At 37.8% G+C, this 18409-nt stretch overlaps 1 protein-coding gene across 11 annotated transcripts in view; it reads right to left on the reverse strand.

Moving 5' to 3' along the window:
• RPS6KA3 (ribosomal protein S6 kinase A3) overlaps positions 1-18409 on the reverse strand; it is a 113641-nt gene that overhangs the window by 10619 nt on the left and 84613 nt on the right. For 8 of the 11 annotated variants that reach the window (XM_055266987.2, XM_063634978.1, XM_055266988.2 and 5 more), the window contains 7 exons: positions 11796-11884; positions 11246-11310; positions 11062-11164; positions 9971-10095; positions 7552-7677; positions 4216-4305; positions 2395-2553 (listed from right to left, as the gene is read on the reverse strand). In XM_055266987.2, the coding sequence (XP_055122962.2) occupies positions 2395-2553; positions 4216-4305; positions 7552-7677; positions 9971-10095; positions 11062-11164; positions 11246-11310; positions 11796-11884 (757 nt within the window). The remainder of the gene's footprint in view (positions 1-2394; positions 2554-4215; positions 4306-7551; positions 7678-9970; positions 10096-11061; positions 11165-11245; positions 11311-11795; positions 11885-18409) is intronic. The other 3 variants (XM_063634979.1, XM_055266989.2, XM_063634977.1) reach the window with 2 other exon arrangements.

The following is an 18409-nucleotide window of genomic DNA, read 5'->3' on the forward strand; positions in this document are numbered from 1 at the left end:
TGTCTATCATGTACCAGGGTATTATATAAGCTGCTATAGATACCGTGGTGAACAAGACCCATAAGATCCTGGCTTTTCCATGCTACGAGCTTACACAGTTCTGGGGGAAGCAGAGAATAGGTTGAGAGATGGGGCATAACTAGGGAGGTCACTTTAAATAGGGCAGTCAGGGAGAGTCTCTAGATGAGGTAACATCTGATCCAACAGCTGAAGAACAGAATGAATGAGCCATAAGAACAGTAAGGGAGAGTCATTCTAACTAGAAGGAACAGCATGTACAAGGTACATACACAACAAATATATTCTGATAGACTAAATGGAATAGACAGGGCATTGAGGAGTAAAAAGGAAAAAACCAAAACAAATCTGGACTCTATTTTTGGTATTGCCTATTGATATACAAGGTGTTACACATGCAAGAAGAAATCTCTTCTTTAGAGTTCTGTATTATTTTCCTCTTTTAATGATCTACCTGAGTACAGTAGTCCCCCCTTATCCATGGGGTGTATGTTTCAAGACCCCCAGTGGATTCCTGAAATTGAGATAATACCAAAGTCTCTTTTTTCCTAGATATATATACCTATGATACAGTTTAATTTATAAATTAGGCACAGTAAAAGATTAACAATGACTAATAATAAATTAGAACACTTGTAACGATATACTGTAATAAAAGTTATGTGAATGTGGTCTCTCAAAATACTGCAATATTTTTGACAATGGTTGACTGTGGATAACTGAAACCACAGAAAGCAAACTTGCAGATTAGTGGGGGACTACTGTACTTTTTTATCATAAGCTTCTCTGACATTCCTTTTTAGACTTAAGTGTGCCTTCTGTCACCAAATTCTGAGTCTGTGTTCCAATCAATCAAATTAGATTTAGCTCCTCACATCCAGGATATCACTTCTCCAGACTATTTTAATAACGAATTACTGATGAGGCATTGGGAAAAGAACACAGAAGACTTTGATGACTGCAAGGTCCTAAGTTCCTCAGTGACTACTGAGTTCTACTAATTTCAAGTTACAATACTAGGCAAATCTTGATAAGTTACAAGTCAGGAAGCTCTAGAATTAACACATTCTACTTGGCTTTCAGGGGCAAAGACAAAACAAGAAGAATGTATTGAAACTGAACTCCTTAAGAAGTAATCTTTTATATATGCATGTATCAAAACATCATGTTGCATACCATGAGCATATATAATTTGTCAACTAAAAAATTTTTAAAAAATTGTTTATTTTCCCCTTGCTTTCCATTCCTCTTCACTCGTCTGCTGTTCTCCTTTCCTTCCTCCCTTCCCTCCCCTCATTTTCTCCTTTCCTCCCAGACTTCCCTTCTTTTTTTTTTTTTTTTTTTTTGAGATGGAGTCTCACTCTGTTGCCCAGGCTGGAGTGCAGTGGCACAATTTCAACTCACTGCAACCTCCGCCTCCCGGGTTCAAGCAATTCTCCTGCCTCAGCCTTCCGAGTAGCTGGGATTACAGGCATGCGCCATGACGCCCGGCTAATTTTTGTGCTTTTAACAGAGACAGGGTTTCGCCATGTTGGCCAGGCTGATCTCAAACTCCTGACCTCAGGTGATCCACCCACCTTGGCCTCCCAAAGTGCTGGGATTACAGGCGTGAGTCACTGCACCCCGCCGCCTTGTTTTAAAAATAAGATTTTTTGACGAGTTAATGGGTGCAGGAAATCAACATGGCACATGGATACATATGTAACAAACCTGCACATTGTGCACATGTACCCTAAAACCCTAAAGTATAATAAAAAAAAAAAAAAAAAAATAAGATTTTCTCGAACTCCTGACCTCAAGTGATCTGCCTGCCTCGGCCTCCCAAAGTGCTGGGATTACAGGCATAAGCCACTGTGCCCGGCCTAGAAATACAATTTTCTTTTGCTGTTTACTAAAAATCTGCATACAAGAAGAATGAAGAGCATATCCACCAGCCAGAAGCATGTGACTCCTTGGCCTCATTGTTTTAAGAATTTCCTTTTACACATGAATACAAACCAGGATTCCTTGGTTCTGCTTCTAACCTGAAGTGGGCCTGGTTTTCATGAGTACAGAGTGACCTAGCAGAAACAATGCTATGTTTTCCAGGTCAGAAGAGATCACTTACTTTTTCTTGGAAGCACAAGAGTTTAACATAAACAAGCTAGGATATCAAAGGTACACTTCAATCTCAATAATAAAAGTTTATATAGAGGAAGATCAGTAGGGTAATTCAGCTAATAGCAGTTATTTTCCATTTCATGCATAAAGTAACTTCTATCTAATTTTAGCTCAAACATAAAGGAAAAAAGTGTGTGTATGTATGTATATATATATATATATATATATATATATATATATATATATATATATATATATAGTGTTAAAAAGACTTACCCCTTGTGCGTGAAGATATTCAACAGTTTTGGTTATAGTGAACAGGACAGCACTGGCCTCTCGTTCAGAGAAAAATTTTTGTCTAAGAATTTTATCCAGCAATTCACCTCCTTTCATAAGTTCTGTTACTACATACACATATTTTCCATCATCATATACCTATAAATTTCAACATCAAAATGTAAATATTATTTGAAACTTTATATGTGCCCAAAACAAAGTTTAAAATATAAAAGAAAAATTAAACTCACTTCATATTCAAGAAAAATTTTATTTATTTATTTATTTTGAGACAGACACTCGCTCTGTCGCCCAGGAGTGCACTGGCACAATCTTGGCTCACTGCAATATCCACTTCCTGGGCTCCAGTGATCCTCCCACTTCAGCCTCCCAAGTAGCTGGGACTACAGGCGCATGCCACCACACCTGGCTAATTTTTGCATTTTTTGTAGAGACGAGGTTTTGCTGTGTCTCCATGAGCAGTGATAATCTGAGGAAATTTGAGTTTTGACAACCCCCAGATAAGGCCTTTGGGCCTATGTGAACATCATTAGCAAGAGAAGACTTAACACTACCTGGGGAGTTCACACTGCCAACACTTTGTTATAATAAAAGTCAAGAGAGACATAGGCAACAGGGTTATCATGACAGTCCAGGGAAAGATACTCTACTTGTCCTGGGGGTGGCAATGGGCAGGGCAGGCTTCCTGGAAGAAGCAGTGCCTTAGCAAAATCTTATATGTGTGGTAGTTAGCCAGGTAAAGAAAATAGATGGTGTTAGCAACTGAGGGAACTATAAATTCAGACAGAGCAGCGTGGAAAATGAGGCATATGCAAGAAATTTACATACTAGAACACAGAGCATAAGGTATATGAGAAAGGGTGTGTGAGAAGTCTGAAAACTACAGAGGAAGGCAGGGTCTTAAGGGGCTAGGGACTTTAGACTGTAGGCAGGGAAGTTAAATGGGTAGTTATGAGTGTTAGATCTCTTTTCTAGTAATGTGGAAGATACTTTGGGGTAGTCTGGAGAGTGAGACTAGTCAATATTGAATATGAACTAATAGTAATATTAACACTGAACATTTAGGTAAGTGTTCAAGTAAGTGCAGATATTAAAAGCAATAATATCGTAAGTACTTTTCTTCTTAAAGCAAAAGTAGAAAAAAAATAACTGTACAAACATATCTTTATTGATAAATGAAATTATGCCATATACACATATACATTGTTTTCAAATCTACTTTTTAAACTTACCATGTTGAATTTGTTTTGTTTTGTTTTGTTTTTGTTTTTGAGACAGGGTCTTGCTCTGCTGCGCAGGCTGGAGTGCAGTGGTGTGATAACTGCTCACTGCGGTCTTGACCTGCTGGGCTGAAGCAATCCTCCCACCTCAGCCCCCAGAGTAGCTGTGACTATAGGCATGAGCCACTATGTCAGGCTAATTTTTAAATATACTTTAGAGACAGGGTCTCCCTACGTTGCCCAGGCTGGTCTTGAACTCCTGGGCTCAAGCAATCCTCCTGCCTCAGCCTCCCAAAGTACTGGGATTACAGGTGTGAGCCACTGTGCTTGGCCCGGCTAATTAAGAAAAATTTTTTTTGTAGAGATGGAGGTCTCACTGTGTTGACCTGGCTGGTCTTGAACTCCTGGCCTCAAGTGATCCTCCTACCTTGGACTCCCAAACTGCTGGGATTATAGGCGTGGGCCACTGTGCCCAGCCTATGATGAGTTCTTTGTCTACCACATGATTTTTGAAAATACACTACTTCCAATGTGAGTTAGACAACTGATTCAAATGATCCATATTAAAGAATCTACTTACATCCTTTAGAGTGATAATGTTTGGATGCTGTCCATAACGAAGAAGAATTTCAATTTCTTCTGTTGGGTCTCTCTTGCTTTTATCAATAATCTAAAAGGCAAATATTTATCACAAAACCTCATGAACTATACAGTTATAAACATTAATTGTTTATAGCTACAGACCTTGGGTATTAACTCATGTAAATAGTGTATAAATAAGCCATTTATCAATCAGTTTTATTCAACTACCTGGCCAGATTGTTTAATCAGAAAGCCAGTCTTGATACAGATGGCAAGGCTGTAAATTCCAACTCATGAGTTGCATTCCCACCATGCCTCTCCAACGTAAGTTTGTAGTAAGATTAGGACTTAACCAGACACTCAAAAAGCCTCGAGAAAAGGTACCAAGAACACAGTTAACATATCTTTTCTTCTATCCTTGAGGCCTTAAACATTTGGGAACTCAGTCAACTTCTAACCCCCCATCAATACAGATAATTAAGAGCTAGATATATCTATAACACCACCACTAGCATCTGCTTATTGAATAAAGTTTACTTTCTTTAATAAAATGCTTCAATTGAATATCCTGTTAGTTGTAAGCTACTTACAAAAGCTAAGAACAATCTTGTTTTTGAAGTTAGGCAAAAAGCTACATAGAAAATCACACCTAGAATTTTATTTGGTTAGAATTTGGTTTAATTATTATAATAAAGCCCTTTAAAATAGTAATGTAGCTTTCTAACCCTTTTATTTTGGCTGCTCCTTAAAAATATTTCTCTTAATGTTTTAATCTGCTAAACTAATATTATATAAAAAAGACAAATTTTGCTTTCTATTCATTCAAAGGGTAGTCTGAAACAAATTAGGTGGCCTTTGTATGTTCAATTTTAAACAGCTTAGTAATTAAGTATGCACTAAATACCCAGACACTCCAGCAACCTAGGAAACAGGTTACAACTCTCAGCATGGGTCCAATCTTCTATCTGAAATGCATTTATAGTTGACTCTTGAACAACACAGGTTTGAACTATGAGGGACCAATTACACGTGGATTTTCTTCTGCTTCTGCCACCCCTGAGACACCAAGATCAACTCCTTCTCTTCTTCCTCCCTCCTCAGCCTACTTAAGGTGAAAATGATGAGGAAAAAGACTTTTATCATGATCCACTTCCATTTAATGAATAGTAAATATATTTTCTCTTCCTTACATATTTTTTTCTTTTTTTGAGACAGGGTCTTGCTCTGTTGCCCAGGGTGGAGTGTAGTGGCGCAATCACGGCTCACTGCAACCTCGAACTCCTGAGCCTAAGTGATCCTCCCACCTCTACCTCCTGAGTAGCTGGGACCACAGGCACACACCACTACACTCAGATAATTTTAAAAATTATTTGTAGAGATGAGGTCTGGCTATGTTGCCAAGGCTAGAGTACAGTGGCACATAGCTCACTGCAGCCTGAACCTCCTGAGCTCAAGCAATCCTTCCGTCTCAGCCTCCTGAGTAGCTGGGACTACAGGCACATGTAGCCATGCCTGGCTAATTTTTAAACAATTTTTCTGTAGAGATAGGGTCTTGCTATGTTGCCCAGGCTTGTCTCAAACTCCCGGCCTCAAGCAATCCTCCCACCTCGGCCTCCCAAAGTGCTGGGATTACAAACGTGAGACACTATGCCTGGCATGACTTTCTTAATAACACTTTCTTTTCTCTAGCTTGCTTTACTGTAAGAATACAGTATATAATACATATAACATACAAAATATGTGTTAATCGACTATATATGCTATCAGTAAGGCTTCCGGTCAACAGTAGGCTATGAGTAGTTAAATTTTGGGGAGTCAAGTTATACGTGGATTTTCAACTGCTTGGGGATCAGCACTCCTAAGTCCTGTGTTATTCAAGGGTGGACTGTACTTGTAAAACAGTTCTGTATATGGAGAACAGGGAAGATAAACATATAGGTGCCCACTGTAATCAACTGCAAATGATAGTGTGGAATTAGGCAAATGGGTGATTAAGAGGAGAGGTATATGGAATAGACATGCTAATTTAAGAGATGATCTGGGACTAGTCTTTTGAAAACTAGAACACACTGGGAGGGGTTGTTTTTGGCATGGATCTGCTAATCTGAGCCCAGTTTGCATTAGATCTATACTTGTGCTTGTGGACCTCAAATGTGTGGTAATTTCAGTAGAATCCAGTTGTGTTGGGATTGGTTTTATGAATCACTTAAGTTACAAAAATCCACAAATAGCTTGGAGATATTTTTGAGGTTTTAGGCACAGTCCTCAAGGTTTCTGTAATTCAAAGGGGCCTCAGGACATTTCTGCTTTTTATGATGTATTTATGGAGGCAAGACACATCCTTAAACTGCCTACCAAATACATTATTAGTCTTTTCTCCTTTCATGGAAGCAATTTGAAAATTTCTATGTATCTTAGATTTCAATAAGAGCAATGAATAGGAAAATAGAAAATTAAATGTATTTCTTTTAAAAATTTCCTTCTTTAAAATTAGCTTTACTGTCCTCCCAATGAAGCAAATTAAATGTATTTTTATGCTTCATCCTTCTATCTGACAGAAAGCCCTATAGACACTGACAACTTTAAAGCAGTTACATCTAAGTTTAGAAGAGTGATAACAACTAATGTCACTATCTCTCTAAATATGAGCTATGCATATTTATAAACCAGTCCTAAGGTTCAAATAAGTTGAAAGCTTTAGACATTGTTTGAATTGCTTGAGATTGGAGAGCAGAGGTTACTATTCCAAGAAGTGAAAAGAGACTTGAACATAGTGCTTGTTCACTTACTACTAAAGGTTTGAAATTCAAACTTTATCGCAGAGCTAGGTTCCTTGGTTTCTGGCTTAGAAAATTCTGTCTTAGGATACTTGATGAAATTAAAATAGCCAATGATAATGAATTTTATGATAGTGGTTTTTATTCATTTATTAGTTCCCAGATCCTTTTAGATGCAAAGAAAGGTATGAACTTTTTGCCAGAGAAGATGTAAACACACAAAATTTTGCACACAATTTTGAGGAATTTGCTGACACCCTAAGCATAAAATGGGGACCTCTCAGAGTAAAAAGATACTTTAAAAATCACTTGAGGTAAAAAAAAAAAAAAATCACTTGAGGTGTAAACTGGTACTGCTCTGGGCAAACTAGATATATAACCACCTGACCTTTAGCTCACAGGGTTCTAGATTAAGATCTCTGAAGATCACTAGCCAGATATTTAACTTTTTTATAACAAAAGGCACTTTTAACAACAAGAGGAGTGTAATTTTTAACTGGTACTGACATGCATGAACAAGAACTGTACGAATTGCATTTTAAATAAAAAAAATTTACCTTCACTGCAAACTCCATGTTTGTAGCTTTATGTATACATCTCTTGCAAACAGAGTAGGAGCCAACTCCAATATCTTCTTTTACTTCATATCCATCAGTAAACTGAATACTGTTCCTGTGTAACTGCTACAAAAAATTATAAATTGGTGAAGAATCCCACAATGCCTTTAGTGCATTTTATAATAGGGAAGTATGTTACTCAGCATGCATTGTTGATGCCCTACATACAAATGAATAAGAATAAAAATACATCTTTATAGTACTTATTATTCTACAAACAAGTGATTTTGGAAGTGTTTACAATGAAATGTACAGCAAGAAATATGACTTAAAAAAGCTTATGTTACAAATAAAAATTGAATTTGCACGACAGAAAAAGCAGAGCTACTTGATATGGGGCCTATATCTTTGTCTGTGATTCAGCCTTATTCCAGTCCCCAATCGACTACGGGTTTTCAAGTACCTTTGCAAATGAGAAGTTTGAAACCTACGGTATAGAAGGAAAGGATTTAGGAGGATTCAGAATTAGAATATCTGAATTCTTGTCTCAGGTACACCACTTACAGGCTGTGTAACTTTGAGCCTGTATTTTCTCAGAGGGTAATGGTGAAGATTAAATAAAAATAATGTATTTGCAAGCAATACCTGTTATCGCCATTTTGGACTTTCAGTAGCCACACCCTCCTTTCTTCACCCTGAAGTCATAGCCTTACACAACTTATGCTAAAGAAGCTGGTCATGGGTTAGGGACTAATAACACACAGTAGATGATGAACAGCAACTTACTGATTCCATAAACAGGCTGAGGAAAGTTGTGCTGCCCTTAGCTATACTGGTATGAGACATCCATGCCTATGAGCTTTGTACATGTTAAAACTTGAATTTTGTAGGATATACAAGTTTGTGGTTTCTATGTTAGGTACAGAATTTATAATTTAAAAACTTGCCATACATTCATGTGCTTGCATAGTAAATGGCACAGACTATTTCAACATGAGCTCTGCTTAAAAAGCAGTGTTTTAATTGTTTTCCTACAAAATGGAAAACAGGATAACTGACTCATGAAAAAACTTTACAGCAAAAGCAACTTAATCATCAAGCAAATCCAAGTACAAATGATATCCTAAAAACAATCCAATGTTCCAAAAGATGTATCTAGTTCCTTTTGATTAGAAAGATGACTTAAGATTTGAGTTCATTTTTATTTCTTGTATCTTTCTAAGGCAAAGGTTGACAAACTATGGCCAGTGAGCCAAATCTGATTCATTGCCTGTGTGCGTAAACAAAGTTTTATTGGCACACAGCCATGCCCACTTGTTTATGTATTGTCTGTGGTTGTTTTGTGCTACATAGCAGAGTTGAGTAGTTGTGACAGAGCCCATATAGCCCACAAAGCCTCAAGTATTATCTGACCCTTCACAGACAAAGTCTGCCAACTCCTGTTCTAAGGTATCAAAGAACCAGAAGACCTCAATTCATCACAGCTAACCTGAAGGAGGCAGAGGGTGAAACAAACTTGGCATGAAAAACATTTTGAGGCACAGGACAGGACATAGACAACATCGTCATGTTTATCTCAACTCTTTTAAAATTCTACTTTCTTTTCTTTTTTTTTTTTTTTTTTTTCCGAGACAGAGTCTAGCTCTGTCACCCAGGCTGGAGTACAGTGGTGGATCTCGGCTCACTGCAACCTCTGCCTCCTGGGTTCAAGTGATTCTCCTGCCTCGGCCTCCTAAGTAGCTGGGATTACAGGCATGCGCCACCACGCCCAGCTAATTTTTGTATTTTTAGTAGAGACGGGGTTTCACTGTGTTGGACAGGCTGGTCTCGAACTCCTGACCTCGTGATCCGCCCGCCTCGGCCTCCCAAAGTGCTGGGATTACAAGCGTGAGCCACTGCGCCTGGCCTAAAACTCTACTTTCAAGTCACATAGGTATCTAGGATTTTGGTTCTTGCAACCTTTTCGATGACATATGAAAAAAATTTCTAAGAGTAAAGTTAATGATATAAAATGTATTTTATTTTTTGAGACAGAGTTTTAACTCTGTCACCCGGGCTGGAGTGTAGTGGTGTGATCTCCGCTCACTGCAACCTCTGCCTCAGAATCAAGTGATTCTTGTGCCTCAGCCTCCTGAGTACCTGGAATTACAGGCACACGCCACCATGCCCAACTCATTTTTGTATTTTTAGTAGAGATAGAGGTTTCACTACGTTGGCCAGGCTGGTCTTGAACTTCTGACCTCAAGTGATCCACCTGCCTTGGCCTCCCAAAGTGCTGGGATTTCGAGTGTGAGCCACTGTGCTCAGTCTAAAATGTATTTTAAATTGCTTACTTGAAGTCAGTAGAAAAAAATCTATTCACAGAATGAACTATATCTTATAACATTCCAAATCTAAAATTATTTAGACATCCACTCACCTGAACAATTGAATGTACACCAACTGTCTGCATAGCTTGGCTTTCATCATCTGAGGTAATAGCAACAAAACTAAACCCCCGAAAAAGCTGATGTGCATTAGCACTAGGTGGAATGCCAGGTGAATCTGAAAAGAGTAAGAAGTGACAAAGAAGATTCATTTGAAAGGAAATTAAGGGAAAAACTGTTGACACTATGACCTTTTTCACTTATTCTGGAATTCTATTTCTCAGGTACACAGTATATACCTCTTGCTTTCTGGGATACCTGTGAGGCACTGTATCAGATCTGTTCTGATTGTGTATTGCCATTACAACACCAACATCCTAGACCCTCGGAGCCTAGAAAATAGCTAATTCGTTTGAAGAATATAATAAATAGATGAATTATAGGGTTAATGGTATTCAAAATTAATGCTGTCCCATGGAATTTCCTGAAATGATGGAAATTTTCTTTATCTTTACAGTCTAATATGATAGCCACTAGCTACATGCAGCTTTTCAACATTTGAAACATGCCTAGTGTGACTGAGAAACTACATCTTAAATTTTAATTAATTTAAATTTAATTAGCCACATGTGGCTACTGGCTACCATATTAGAAACTGCAGCCCTCAATAATAACCTAGTTGGGGTGGAACGGGGGAGATACAAGGTTGATCTACAGCAAATTTAGGAGATTTGAAGATAGCATAGAGAGTTATCCAGGAAAAGATTTTCTTTTTTTCTTTTTGAGACAGAGTGTCGCTCTGTAACCCAGGCTGGAGTGCAGTGGTGCAATTTTGATGCACTGCAACCTCCACCTCCCAGGTTCAAGCGATTCTCGTGCCTCAGCTACCCAGGTAGCTGGGATTACAGGCACATGCCACCAAACCTGGCTAATTTTTGTATTTTTAGTAGAGACAGGGTTTCACTATGTTGGCCGGGCTGGTCTCGAACTCCTGGCCTCAAGCGATCTGCTCGCCTCAGCCTCCCAAAGTGCTGGGATTACAAGTGTGAGCCACCGCACCCTGAGTCTGGAAAAGATTTTCTGATGGAACAAGAAAAAAACATATTTGTTGTCTTATATTTGGGTTTTCACATTTTCTCCTTACCTTTGGGAGTTTTTGCAGTAAACTCAGGATCAAAATAGAATGTATCTTCAGGCCTGCCCGTTGCAGGTTTAAATGGTGGATGAATTTCTCTTCTATACAGTTTCTGGAGGGAAAAAAAAAAAGAGACTTACACATGTTTTAATTATAAAGAAATATTTCAGGCAAGTTTTCATTCTATACTTACATTCCAGTCTATTGTTGAGAAAAATGAATGTCTTTTAATTTCTTCAACTCCATCTGGTCCTGCACCTATCAAAAATGGATTCATTGGTAATTTTATTTCAAGGAGAAATATACATATTGCTCGGCCTTTGTTTTCAATACTTGTCTAATTAATTAATTAATTTTGAGACAAGGGCTTGCTCTGTCACCCAGGCTGGAGCGCAATGGTGCGATCTCAGTTCACTGCAGCCTCAACCTCTCAGGCTCAAGTGATCCCCTTACCTCAACTTCCTGAGTAGCTGGGACTACAGGTGCGCACTACCATGCCTGGCTAATTTTTGTATTTTTTGTAAAGATGAGGTTTTGCCATTTTGCCCAGGCTGGTCTTGAACTCCTGGACTCAAGTAATTCTCCCGCCTTGGTCTCCCAAAGTGCTGGGATTACAGGTGTGAGCCACCAGGCCTAGCCTTGTCTAAATAGTTAATAATTCCACCACAAAACAAATATATACTCCCCCCTAAAAACAAACACCAACAAACATACAACATAAACAAATTAGTTAAAATTTTTACCTAATCTGTTTGCAGGATTTCGCTTGAAAAGCATTCGTAAAAGACTCTGGGCTTCAGGACTCAAAAACTGTGGCATTCCAAGTTTGGCTCTAAATAATAAATCCACATAATATTTTATTTTTTGGAGGCATCTGTATTTTTATTTTTAAAAATTCTTAAACTTTTTGAGGTACCTGTAGATTCACACTCAGTTGTAAGAAATAATACAGAGAGATCCCCTGTGCCCTTTACCCAGTTTCCCCCAATGGTAACATCTTACAAAACTACAGTACAATATCACATCCAGGATATTGACATGGAGACAATCCAATGATCTCATTCACATGGCACTGGTTTTATTTGCACTTATTTGTGTGTGTGTTTAGTTCTATGCCATTTTATTACATGTATGGCTTCTGTATGAATATGTCACAGTTTGTTTATCCATTATCTGTTGAGGGACATTTGGGTTGTGCCCAGTTTGGGGCTAATATGAATAAAGCTACAGTGAACATTTATGTACAGGTTTTCATGTGAACACATAACTGAATTTTAGTTCATAATCTAATGAGCTTTTTCATTTTTCAAAATTTTGCAAAGAGCACTGTGAAAGTAAGATCATTTGAATCCTAGTTCTGGCTCTGTTACTAAGAACTTTGGGACAGTGGGAAAGCCAATTATTCTGGGCCTGTTATCATTTCTTCATAAGCAAAGGGATTGGACTCTAGACCAATAGCTCCCAAAGTATAGCCTCAGAACTCCTCCTCAAAGGGAATTTAAGAAACCTAACATTTAAAGCTGCTAAGAGAACATGTGTTTCATATGCCACTTTTTCCTTTCTATTCCCTTTAACAGCCCCTGAAGGGAAAGGGAACTGTGGGAAAGAGGATTGTGAAATATTGAAGATACACAGTCTAAAAACTGCTGGCCTAGATGAACTTGAAGGTCTGTTTCAGCTCTAATTTTAATTCTTTTTCCAAACCTACAAATTAAAGAAACCAATGATCCTGTTAGTATGGCAATAATAATAGAGCTGGGGAAAATTCCTATTTCAGAACAGATCTATTTATTATTCAGTGGGTTGTTATTGAGCTATTACATGCCAGACACTGTTTAGTGCTGAGGATACAGAGATAAAGAGAGCCCATGAAACTCATGGTCCATGGTGAAGATGGATACAGATAATGCTAGTACATTAAGAGACAAATGCAGAAGAACATATGCAAAGAGTGACAAGGGAACAGTAGGGGATATTTAATTTAACATGGGAGATTATGAAAGGTCTTGAATGCAATCTAAAGGCTAACAATTTATTCATTTGGCTAGTGTTTCCCCAAATTTTACTGAATAACATTAATCCCTCTAGATAGTTAGCAACAATAAAAAAATCATGACCCAATGAGCTTGTAGAATGCTATTATATCCCCCTATTAGAGACACAGAATTAAAATACACTGCATATAAAGAGGCTGAGAAATCTAGAGCAAACAAATAAGTTTTTTTTTTTTTTTTTAAGACAGAGTATCCAGGCTGGAGTGCACTGGCACAATCTCGGCTCACTGCAATCTCTGCCTTCTGGGTTCAAGGGATTCTCGTGTCTCAGCCTCCCAAGTAGTTGGGATTACAGGTGTGTGCTACCACACCTGGCTTTTTTTTTTTTTTTTTTTTGTAGAGATGGAGTTTTGTCATGTTGGCTAGGCTGGTCTCGAACTCCTAGCCTCAAGTGATCCTCCCACTTCAGCCTCTCAAAGTGCTGGGATTATGGGCGAAATCAGTAATTTATAAGTATTTATTTCCAGCACCTCTTTTTCAAAGAATACCTATTAACATCTTGTAGAATTAACACTCTCTTGGACAAATTCGGGGAAACACTATTGTATTAGGTAACAGGGATGCAGCAGAGGTCCTGAAACTGGACTAACATGACTAGACTTATTTTCAAGAAGGTAACTCCAAGGGTAGTAGAGAACAATTTGGAGTGGGAAGAGGTCATAAGTGGTAGGCAATCAACTTAGGAATGTGGTCAGATAGTGTGGGTAAGAGGTCACTGTTTTCTGAATAAGCAGTTTAATTCAGAGGAAAGGCTTGAACAGTGAAATAATTCTGAGATCGAATTTGGAGAATACCTAATTATGCAAAAGAGAGAAGGAATAAAAAATGATTTCCAGGTTTCTGGCTTGGAAAAGAGGGTGCATGAAAATGCTGATAACTGGGAGTATAAGAAAACAACAACAAATAAAGATACATTTAGTTCAAAGATGTGAAGTCATGCATGTAATATGTTTTGGGAGGGCCAGGCAGGTGAGTAAATAGAAACACAGGTCTAATGCCTGGTAAATTCATGTAAGAAAGAGTGATTTGAGGGTAATTAAAATGTGGAGGGTAGTTATAGGAAAGACTGAAGTCAGTCAGGAAAGAGTGCAGAGGGGGAAGAAAAGCATATCATAGATGGATCCTGGGGGATAAGACCATTTAAAAGGTAGTCAGAAAAAGAACAATTTGGGCATTAAAAATAATGAATGCAATTGGCTGAATCACATTGATTATTAAGTCCCATGAGTTTATTATAGTAAAATAAGAAAAAGCTGAGTCAAAACACAAAAACTCAACTCACTGGATACTACCCCTACTAGGAAGTGCTCTGACATTAGAAACAATTAAGAAAAGAATTAAGTATTCATTCTCTTTTTCTTGGATGAGCCATATTTCAAGTAATTAAATCATCATAGTTGATGAGGGAAAGTTTGTTGAGAAAATACCAGCTAATAAATGAGGAAGGAATAATAATAATAGAAAATCATGGCTGGTGCATAGTGGCTCATGCCTGTAATCCCAACACTTTGGGAGGCGGAGGTGGGAGGATCACTTGAGCCCAGGAGTTTGAGACCAGCCTGGCAACATGGCAAGATACCATCTGTACAAAAGATTAAAGAACTTGGCTGGGCATGGTGGTGCACCTGTAGTCCTAGTTACTCGAGAGTCTGAGGCAGGAGGATCATTTGAGCCCAGGAGTTTGATGTTGCAGTGAGCTGTGATCATGCCACTGCATTCAAGTTTGGACAACAGAGCAACACCTCATCTCTAAAAAACCTTTTTTTTTTTTTAAAAAAAAAAAAAAAAGCAATTCATCACTTTTGAATTCCTTATATAATAACTGTTTCAAGTAATTATTATAACTGTTTCAATGATTATTAATGGATAGAACCATTAGTTAAAAGCATGACAGGGAACTTTACAACGGAGGAATCAGCTGCAACCACTGGAGCCCATCACTTAAAGTGGGGGCAACCAGGTATTGTAAGCCTCCTGATGTAATAGGGACCACACAGGGTTAGCTGTGAAATAATCTTGCTAAAACAGTTTAACCAAAAACAGGATAGAGGATCAAGTTAATAACACTGAGGGAATAAAAAAAATTTCCATACTCCTAGGAAAAGACTAATTGTTATATAACCATGGTAACAAGAGAACCACCAGAACTGGTTTTAAATCCTTTCAGTTGGTTTAAAATCCATTGAATTGATCAATGACAACTTGCCTGGTGAACACCTGCAAAGATGAGTAACTGCTCTTTGTCTCTGAAAACTAGCCAAACAGGAATGGACTCACTCCAATAAACACGCCTGAGTGCCCACTGGTCAACAACAGTCCCACTCAAATAATCACATTCTTACAGATAATGTCACTTATAGACATGAAAATCTGCCAGTTCTTGAGCTCCACCCTTCCTCAAAACCCTATATAAGATTAGTGGTCTACTATGTTTGGGGAGAGTCTAGCCTTACCATAGCAAAGAATAAAATAAGCTTTATGCTTTTTGTTTCAGATATTGAGAAGGGGTCTCATTCTTTGACAAGATAAATCCAGAAAGCAGGGTTCTATAAAACAACTGACTAGGTTTCTATGAATAAACAGCAAGGGAAAAACAGGGATAGAGTAACAGAAGTTTAAGAAGTACAACCAAATGGAATGTGCAGACTTGATTTGGATCCAACTGTAAAGACACAGTTTTGAAGAAAATCTGAAAAACTTAGTTAAGGACTGATGATACCTAAGCATTATTGCTAGTTTTATGTGGATGTGTAAGCAAACATCCATATTTTTAGCAAGGCAAAGTGAATTAAGTAGATATGTCTGGAATGCTTATAATACTTCAGTAAAGAAAAGAAAAAAAGAATAGATAAAGCAAAACGGCCAAATCTTGATAAATGTCGAATCTGGGTAACAGGTATATGTGTTCACTGAATTATTCTATTTTTGATAATTCATATTTGAAAATTTTTAAAAAAAGGAAAAACAGGAAGAAAAGAAATCATGTAAGAGAGACCAAAAGGGAAATGGTTAGAGAGGTGGGAGAAGCAGATCAAAGTAGGAAAAACTATGGAGGGAGGGAGTGGCCATCAGTGTCAAACACTCAGAGATGCCTTTCTTGAGTGTCCCATCTAATATGGCTCCTGCTTTCTGCTCCTTCCCTCACACAGTAAGGAGTCACTACTATGAGTACAGAATTCTGATTTATTATCCTTATATCTCCTATTACTATCTGAAATTGTTTAGATATTAATTCCTTGTCTCTCCCACTAAAATACAAGTTCTGAAGACCACCAAAGACCTTTTCAGTCTTGTTAATACTACATCTCAAGTATGAGTAGCAAGAACTGAAACATCTGTTAAATGAATTGTGTGAATGAATGGTACAGAGTCATCCTTTTGACAACCTGCCACTGGTTTTAGCAACCAGAAGACCACTGATAGCCACAGTGAGGGCAATTTCAGTAGAGTGGTGGGGATGAATGACAAATAGGCTGTGGAATAAAAGAAGCCAAAAAAGTAGTAACAGAAAGCATAGACGACTTCTTAAAGAGGCTTTGTGTTGAAAGGATGCAGGAAGATGGTACAGTAACTTGAAAGGAAGGCCAAGTCAAAGAAGGATTTAGTTTCTTCAACACGAGAGTGTTTGTTCGCTGAAAGGGAGGGATCAAAGTAGATGAAGTGATAAAGGTTCAGTGATGAAAGTTCAGTGAACATTCATTTATGTAGCATATCTTTTTAGACCTTTTATATTGTGTAGAATAATATAAAATGCCCCAAAAAATCCCGAACAAAAACACCCAAAGTACACAGCTCAATTATTTACCACAAACTGAATAGTCATCTGGCCAAGACACATAACATTGCTAGAACCCCTCATCCAGTGTAACCACTTCCCTTATTTTGCCTCAGGCTTTTAACCATCTAAATATGAACCCCAAAAACTATGCTTTAGTTTTGCCTGCTTTGTAAACTTTACAAATAGAATCATATAGTACTTTTTCTTCTGTGTCTGAACTTCCTTAGCTCCACATTCTTGTGAGATTTATCTAAGTTGTTGCATGTAACTGTGGTTTGTTCATTTTCTTTGTTGTATGGCATACTACACCCATGGGCGAAAGCTTCAGCCTGTTTTTGAATGGCTCTCAAGAATTGTTTTATATTTTTACAGGGTTGGAAAAAAAATACAAAGAATATGTGACAGAGACTGTGTGTGGCCCACAGAGCCTAAAATACATATAGTAAATACAACAACTTCTATTGTATTCGACTGTACGAATATACCATCATTTATTAATTGATCTTCTGTTAATAATCAGGTTTCCACTTTTTGGCTACTACAAATAATGTTGCTATAAACGGCTTTGTACTTGTTTTTTGATGTGTGAGTAACTAGATTCTTTTAACATGGGTGCATGTCTAGGAGTGGGGATTACTGGATGAGGGTATACATATATTTGTCTTTAGAAGACAAGGACAAAAACTGCTTTCCAAAGTGGTTATATGAGTATTGATATTCCTTCCAGCTATGTATAAAAGTTGCCACTGCTTCACATCCCACCATTTTGTACTGTCAGTCTTTTTCTTTTTATTTATTTTTATTTTTTAAAATTTTTGTATAGGGCAGCAGTCTAGGCCAAAAATGGTTCAGAATGCTCCTGTCAATCTTTTAAATTTTAGCCATTCTGGTGAGTATGCAGTGATATTTCCTTGTGATTTTAATTTGCATTTTCTGATTAACGAGGTTGAGTATCTTTTCATAAGTTTTTTGGCCATTGAATATCCTCTTCTGTCAGATCCCTAAGCCTCTTGCCCATGTTTTTATTGGGTTGGCTTTTTCTTATTGATTGGGGTTCTAGATAGATTGGTAATGATTTTTATGTATGGTGGAAGGTAGGAATTTAAAAAAAAATTTTTAATTCTTTTAAAGCAAATTTTTTTTGAGACATGCTCTTGCTCTATTACCCAGGCTGGAGTGCAGTGGCATGATCATGGCTCACTGCATCCTTGACCTCTGGGCTCAAGCGATTCTCCCACCTCAGCCTCCCAAGTAGCTAGGACTACAGGTGTGCACTACCACACCTGGATAATTTTTATATTCTTGAACTCATGGCCTCAAGTGATCCTCCCACCTCAGCCTCCCAAAGTGTTTGGATTACAGGTGTTAGCCACCACTCCCTGCCTATTTTTTATATGAATATTTAACTTTTCCAGCATGATTTATTAAGAAAAGGCTATTCTTTCCCTACTGCTCTGAAATTCCCAATGGTCGCAAATTAAGTGTCCACATATATAGATCTGTTTCTGGGCTCTTTATTCTATTG

This window comes from Symphalangus syndactylus, chromosome X (genome assembly GCF_028878055.3).
Source record: "Symphalangus syndactylus isolate Jambi chromosome X, NHGRI_mSymSyn1-v2.1_pri, whole genome shotgun sequence".
Classification (NCBI taxonomy): Eukaryota; Metazoa; Chordata; class Mammalia; order Primates; family Hylobatidae; genus Symphalangus; species Symphalangus syndactylus.